Genomic DNA, 7,658 nt, shown 5'->3' on the forward strand with positions numbered 1-7,658 from the left:
AGCGTCAACGAGAAATATTATATGGATTCAAACATTTTTATCAGATTCTTCAGTTTGGTTTGACTAGTAGTAGTGGCTATATTCCGTTCTTACACACTCTTACATAACAACAAAACCCCCTTTAATTAAACATTTTTTAAGGAAATGAATATGTTTGTGTTTGTTCTAAATTGGAAAATAAATGACCATAAACTAACTATATGTGTAAATGGACCTTAATGAACGAATGTTTATGAACGTAAAGAACGTTATATGTGTCAGTGATGACAAAAATAATGTTACTCGGGTTGGTGAAAACAATTGCTGGCGTGCAAGTAAAAAGTTGTGACCCTAGAGATCTTTAACTAATATGCTAAACACCAACAGCATCATCAGTTCATCACCAGCTTAAGGAGCAATCAAGAATTCGTTATTAGTAATTTGGACTTTTGACTTTTGCCTTTAGCTTCAATTATACCACGCACATATCTAAATTAACTTAAAACACTCTAATTTCCCCAGATTGTATATATGTAACAGTTTTCAATTATTCTAATAATTCCTCGTATTCAAATTTATGTTCAGTTTCAAGTGGCGTGTGGAAGCGAATTAATACACAAACGATTAAACACACAATAAACATAATACCGACACAACAATTTTACGTCGTTCGGTATCGGTGAGGGACCTACATCCACGGGTTGTAACTAGGGTTTTGTCATTAACTCAGACAAATATTACAATTACAATGACTAGGCATATCCAGAGATTAATTTGAACTTGTAAATTAGACTCCAAGATAATAACATGGGCCAAAAACCAAGCCCAAATCTTCTAAGCTTAAATTAAATCCAACACTTTATTCATCAAATATTTCTGATGATTATTTCTAATTGTAACATCTTAGAGTTTGATAAAAATGTACTATTAATTAGTTATTACTCATTATTATCATGTGACCATGCGGAACCAGCATTTTCAACTCAGAAGTCTCAACAATTTTTTTTACATTCGCTTCAACTACTTACAGCAATTTAAGGGTCAAATGACATGAAAATAACGCACTGTTACTCTTTTTAATAGAAAACTTGTCCAGCGAGAATATTAACAGACCTCCCGGACCCCTTTTAATCCGCGGGCCTATGACTTAACGTACATCAACCATAGAATGGTAGTGCTCATAAATTTTAATATTAACACTACATTAATATTAATAGTTGGCAGTCTCTGTATTTAAGAGTTTTGAATCTACATGTGCGCGTTCAACAATCTATACTGCCAATCTATCCTAGTAAAATCGAAAAAAATATCGTGAATTCTTTTACAAATGTTTCAATTTAATGTATGATGTATCCAAAATGCTTAGGCAGCCGAATGGAGCTCCAGGGGCTTCATTGCACCACCTCAGCGGCACGTCAACCAAAAGACTTTATACCGCTTCTTAATAACACCCATGGTATGCAATGGTGCCCCCCTATTACCTCTTTTCACCAATGGCGCCCCCTTTTTTGGAGAGAGCAACCATCCTCACACACGCAATCATCTCGTTATTCATCGCCACCGACGGTATTGTAAGGGGGCGCTATTGTGTCCTTTTAGTTGAGGTGACATGGGGGTGACCAGAGGCGGAACTAACGAACACCCAGCCGTAGCCCGTGCTACGGCTCAATCCCATAGTCGCAGTGAATTTTTTTTCCGGTTTTATTTGCCCCTAAAGATATACGAGGATACCCCTAAAAATATGAAACCTGAAATTAGTAGTTAGTCCAAATAATAAGTTTGATAATCATTAAGCCCAAAAATATGAAACCTGAAATTAGTAGTAACTAGTAAGTATTGTAATTTTGTATATTTGTTATTTGCTAGGTTTTAAGAGTTTATTTTTGTTGTTAAACTAGTTTATAAGATTTAATTCGGTAAAGCCTAAGGGCCTTTTTTTGGCTCGCCCAGAGCACTTGAATTTTCAGGATCGACCCCGTCCCGTAATTTAGGTAAAAAAATTTCCGTTCTATAAATATACAGTAAAAAAATTGGGATACCCATGAATTTTTCTTCTAATTCCGCTACTGGGGGTGACGCCCCATACCGCGTAGCCTTATTGAGTCTCTTTAGTTAGTGTTGGTAACACGTTACCATCATATTATCTAATCATCTAACGCAACACCTAATTAACACACTGTGCATCTTATCTATATTGCGCACTATTTAAGGGTCATTTAATGAATACCTTTAACTTCTTGTTCTTGTGTACCTTAAAATTCAAGACCACACTTTCACTTTAAGCAAAATCAACCAACAGTTCTTTTACACTACACATATTTTTTTGCTTATAAGCACCAATCCTTAGAATTTAAAGTGAGATGAGATTGGTACTTTGAAGGGTCATACATCATTATTATGAAAAAGATAAGTGATGCATACTCAATTGTGGATGTGTCAATTTAGCCAAGTTTTATTATTATATACACAATTATTATATTTCACATACATAAATAAGTGATAGTATAACAATAGTATGATAGACTCATCCCTGCACATTCACACTATTACTAGCTATTAGATGAATTAATGTGATAACAAATACATAAGTTGCGGTTAGTAAGGTAGGGGTCATCAAACACTAAACCATCCAACGCAAAGACAATTATCATAGTTTGTTACCGAATTAAAAAGGCAGCCCCATAGACATTAGCTTTCGTGTCTCTCTAAAATTGCAGTCATAGGAAATTCTAGGTTTGTTTAATTATAAGGACTTCCGAGTGTACAAATTTTGATGAAAACTAAAGGCTTAATAATTACTCAATTATGGACAATTAAGGTTGGTTGATTGTGGCTTCCAAGGTACATGAAGAGAGACGTCATTTCTTGCTTAAAACTGTTGTTGTTTGCCTTGCTAGCGGGCTGGTTTTAATGGAAGTCACCGTTCAAAAAATAGTACGTGTTGCTTAAACTGATGGTTAGATTTGGTCAACGAAACAGTGTTGTTTATTCGGATGGTTAGATTTGGTCAACGATTATGCTTATGAAATGCTCTCTATCTGGTTAAGCTGAGATGATACGGCCTCATGTGCTTAGTAGGAAGGCAAAATTTCGGATGAAATGAATGAGGAAAGTTGAAATATCATTATTAGATATCAATGAATACAAAACTAAAAAAGTGGGTAAGAGAATTAAGAGGATATCCAACAAAAATGAGGTTGATGAATATTGATGGCAATTTAGTACTTTGACTTAAGGGGATTTAGTGTAAGTATATGTGTTGTCAGTGATAAAGAGATATGATATCCAGAGATAATGAGATATATAGAGCTCAGGTACGGTCAGGTGAGCATCTAATATGATCTTTTTTGGCTTTACCTTTAACCATATGTTCAAGGTTTAGTTTCTAGGGCTGTTACTTCCACATATAGGCATGCCCACGTAGTGGTCAAAACAACCGTACCATAAACTGAGTAAAATAATTCATATATACCGTACCATAAACGGAGTAAAATGATTCATACTGGACTCATTTTGAAGTCTCGGTGAGCTTATTGTAATGACATCTTGTTCAACATATTTAATTTTGATTTTAGGCTATTCTTTTAGTATGTGTATGTGTGCGAATCATAAAATTTAAATTCGACGAATAGCAATTGACTAAATTTGATGTAAATGGGTGGAGAATAATTCATTTTGGTGTGCACTTTTTAGCAACAAATTAACATGCGACTAAGTATTCCTATAGATGTATCTTGCTGCAAGATGTGAACCTTACTACCACACCATATCCTTTGGTTAAAGAATTTATTTTCGGGTGTACATATTCAGACACCTTATTCCCTAAATCCACACCCTTCTAGACGCCTCCTATAGACCTATACGAGGCGTATAGGTTTGCTTTTCCCGACCAGCTTCTGCACCTCGTACAACGTCACATCAGTCAACTTATACGGGGAGTCTAGCCCTGTACGAAGGGTCAATACGAAGGTACTTAGACGCCTCGTATAGGTCTATACGAGGCGTCTTGGACTGACCGATTTGACTATGATGAGACTATGCCCGACATGACTTAAAGGCATACGGGGAGTAAAGACCTATACGAGGCGTCTTTAACTCACATAAAATGCAACCTACAGTGCGTTCTTGGTCCACATCCGAGCATTCAACAAACAAACACTCACATTCTGTTTCTTCTTTTATTTGTCTTTGCGTTATTATCATCCCGGAGTGTTGAAATGTCATCATATTGGGACGGCAACTATATCTTCGGGCAGTATTCTAGCGAAAAGTGGGGGCACGAAGGCGTTCCGGTAACAGTTATTAGCGTAAATGTTTTAATTGCTTGTTGTTTTAGTTTATTATTTACTAATGATGATACGGTTGTCTATTTTGGAGGAGTCTGGCGTTCCCGATTCTAATGAGCAAGAGGAGGTTGTGTCTAGTATACAAGGAAAACAAAACAGCCCGTTTCTAGATTTGAACAAGCATCCTCCTGTTGATGAAACAGCCCCTGTAGATGACTCATACCATGCTAGTGGATACGGAGGAGACAGTGGATACAGAGGAGATGGTGGATACGGAGGAGACGGTGGATACGGAGGAGACGGTGGATACGGAGGAGACGGTGGATACGGAGGAGACGGTGGATACGGAGGAGACGGTGGATACGGAGGAGACGGTGGATACGGAGGAGACGGTGGATACGGAGGAGACGGTGGATACGGAGGAGACGGTGGATACGGAGGAGACGGTGGATATGGAGGAGACAGTGGATATGGTGGATACGGTGGATACGGGGGATACGGTGGATACGGAGGAGACGGTGATCATCAGCAATTCATTTCCCCGGGCACTCCTTATGTTCATCAAAACAATTCGGACGTTGGAGGATATGGTGGTTATGGTGGATATGGTAGATATGGTGGTGAAGCACCTCCGATTCTGGACAGTCTGTACTTAAAAAAGACGGTATAAATTACTATTTTATTATTAATATTTTTATTATTATTATTTTTATTATTATTATTATTATTATTATTATTATTATTATATTATTATTATTATATTATTATTATTATTATTATATTATTATTATTATTATTATTATTATTATTAATATTGTCGATGTTACAGGTTTTCAACTCCTTAGATGAACTAAAGAAACGGATACAAGAAATAGCAAATGCGGATGGTTTCGTTATTGTCACCCGTCGATCAAAGAAAATCGGGGGAAGAACCGGGAGGGTATGGCTTGAATGTGATCGTGGTGGTGAGCACCAGAGTACAGCAACACTTAGAAAAGCTGGAAGCAAAAAAACCGGTTGCCCGTTTTACCTGCTGGCTGTTCGAAACCACCCGTATGAAACCTGGGAGATAAAAGACGGAACAATTGAACATAACCACGAACTTTGTGAGGACCTGTCGGCCCACGCGTTTGTGCGAAGGTTTACTCCAAGCGAAATGAAACTGATCGAGCAGCTGACAGCTCAAAACATGGAGCCGCGCAAAATATTTCAAACGATAAGGAAGCAGGACCCCGACAGGTTTCATGTTCAGAAAGACGTTCAAAACGTTGTAGCGAAGATTAGAGCCGAACAAAGACAAGGATTGACTCCCATGCAGTCACTAGAAAATGTGCTGATGAACAACGACTTTATTTACGAGACACGGGAAGAACCCGGAACAGAGATCGTAACAGAGATCTTCTTTCTTCATCAGGACTCGAGAGTCATGTGGCGTGCATTCCCCCACGTCATGATGATCGATGCAACGTACAAGACAAACATATACAATATGCCCTTTATCCAGATTGTTGGTATGACGCCTACCAACAAATCGTTTATTATCGCGCATGCCGTTGTTAGTAAAGAACGGGGTGATAACTTTGTGTGGGTGCTTGAGAGGGTTAAGGCAATGTTGGATGAATGTATGGAGCCACGTGTGATTTTAACGGATAGAGACCTAGCCCTTATGGGCGCGTGTGCTAAAGTATTTCCAGACGCCTCCAGGCTTCTTTGCAGGTGGCACATACAACAGAATGTTATGAAGCACTGCAAGGGTGCCTTCACAGACGACGACTGGAAGAAATTTATGTCATTCTGGGGGACATTGATTGAGTCTCCATCCATACCCATCTACGACTACCACTTGCGCAACATGCGAAAGCGACTTGTGGAGTGCAAACGTTCTAGTAAGTTTTTCTAATAACATACGACTCACCTATGCAAATTTTATTAAATTATTTTTACTTTTTAGGAGTCTTCAAATACGTGTACGATAACTGGCTAAAAGACTATAAGGAGATGTTTGTCTTTGCGTGGACTGATAAGAGGCGCAACTTTGGTAATCGTACTACAAACAGAGTTGAGAGCCAACATGCCAACTTAAAGAGATACGTCGAAGATAGGAGCTCGCTGGACCGTATAGTTGGTTGTGTCCGGGATATAGTTGAGACACAGTTCGGTGAAATAAGGAAGACTTTTCGAGACAGCATCGAAAAAACAATGAAACACCACAAACACCCGATGTTTCAACACCTACTTGGAAAAGTATCCCACAAAGCCCTTGACTTGTTGCATGGAGAGGCAATTAGGAGGCTAGATGTCTTGGAGCGCTTTAATTCATCATGTGGTTGCCAAATGTGGCACAGCTGTGGGTTGCCCTGTGCTTGTAGGATAGAAAAGTACATGCGTGAAGGTAATAATTGTTGAACGTACAACACTTGTGTGATATATTTCCTTTTTTCATTTTACTTAAACAATATTGTTTTTAACCGTGCAGAGCGTCCGATTCAACTCGAAGACATAGACGTCTTCTGGCGGAAACTTAACTTCCAAAGTTGTAAATTGATAGACGACTCCCTTGACGTGGTCGAAGAGCTAGATGTTGTTAGACAACAATTACAGTCGCACCCCCCAGCTCAGCAAAAAAGCCTGCTTTCAAAGATTAAAGCGGTGTTGACTCCAACGAAATCTACCAAGAAACCACCGGTTGTCCAACAAAATACTCGTGGCCGACCAACAACAAAGCAGGTACAAGAAAGGTTGGACGAGGCCTCTCGTATAGATGAAGAATTGAGGAGAAGCTCCTTCGGTGATGCAAACACGTGCTTTGAAGGTTCACGACAAAGTAAGTACGATAAACCTCGCCACAGCTCGTACGTTCCGTCTCAGGCCTCACAACAGTCGGTTATAAGGTCCCAAAAACCCAAAGCGACACTAAGCCGTTCAAAGAGTTCTAAGAAGAAAGAGACACGAGATGATCACGGTTTTCCTTTAATCATTGGGGACGAGTACGTGGGAATCATCGAACGGTTTAAGTCTGACATTCCGCCAGTGTTCCATCCGTACGTCTCGTGCATACGAGATGTGATGCCGAACGGTCATTGTGGGTTTCGGTCTGTGGCTGTGGGCTTAGGGATGGATCAGAGTTCATGGGGGCTTATTAGGAGGGACCTTGTCCAAGAAATGGATTAGAACGAATCGATCTGGTTCCCAATATTTGAAGCATGGGCTGATGGTTATTTTTACACGCATCGTCAGGGCCTAATTTGGGATTCAGTGGCCGGTTGTGGGGAGAATCACTGGATGGACTTCCCCTTTGCAGGACTTCTTATTGCACAAACGTACGGTATCGGGGTGCACCTGTTAACGACAACCATGGGTGCGAGTACCACTTACTTCCCAATACTAAGTCCT

At 39.4% G+C, this 7,658-nt stretch overlaps 1 protein-coding gene across 1 annotated transcript; it reads left to right on the plus strand.

The window, feature by feature from the left end:
• The first annotated feature begins 5,684 nt into the window (after positions 1–5,684).
• Positions 5,685–7,436, plus strand: LOC110914301. The gene is made up of 3 exons (XM_022159102.2): positions 5,685–6,151; positions 6,217–6,657; positions 6,742–7,436. The coding sequence occupies exons 1-3, from the start codon at positions 5,692–5,694 to the stop codon at positions 7,434–7,436; spliced, it is 1,596 nt and encodes a 531-aa protein (XP_022014794.1). The 5' UTR covers positions 5,685–5,691.
• Positions 7,437–7,658: the final 222 nt, after the last annotated feature.

The sequence above is a fragment of the Helianthus annuus genome, chromosome 11 (assembly GCF_002127325.2).
Source record: "Helianthus annuus cultivar XRQ/B chromosome 11, HanXRQr2.0-SUNRISE, whole genome shotgun sequence".
Classification (NCBI taxonomy): domain Eukaryota; kingdom Viridiplantae; phylum Streptophyta; class Magnoliopsida; order Asterales; family Asteraceae; genus Helianthus; species Helianthus annuus.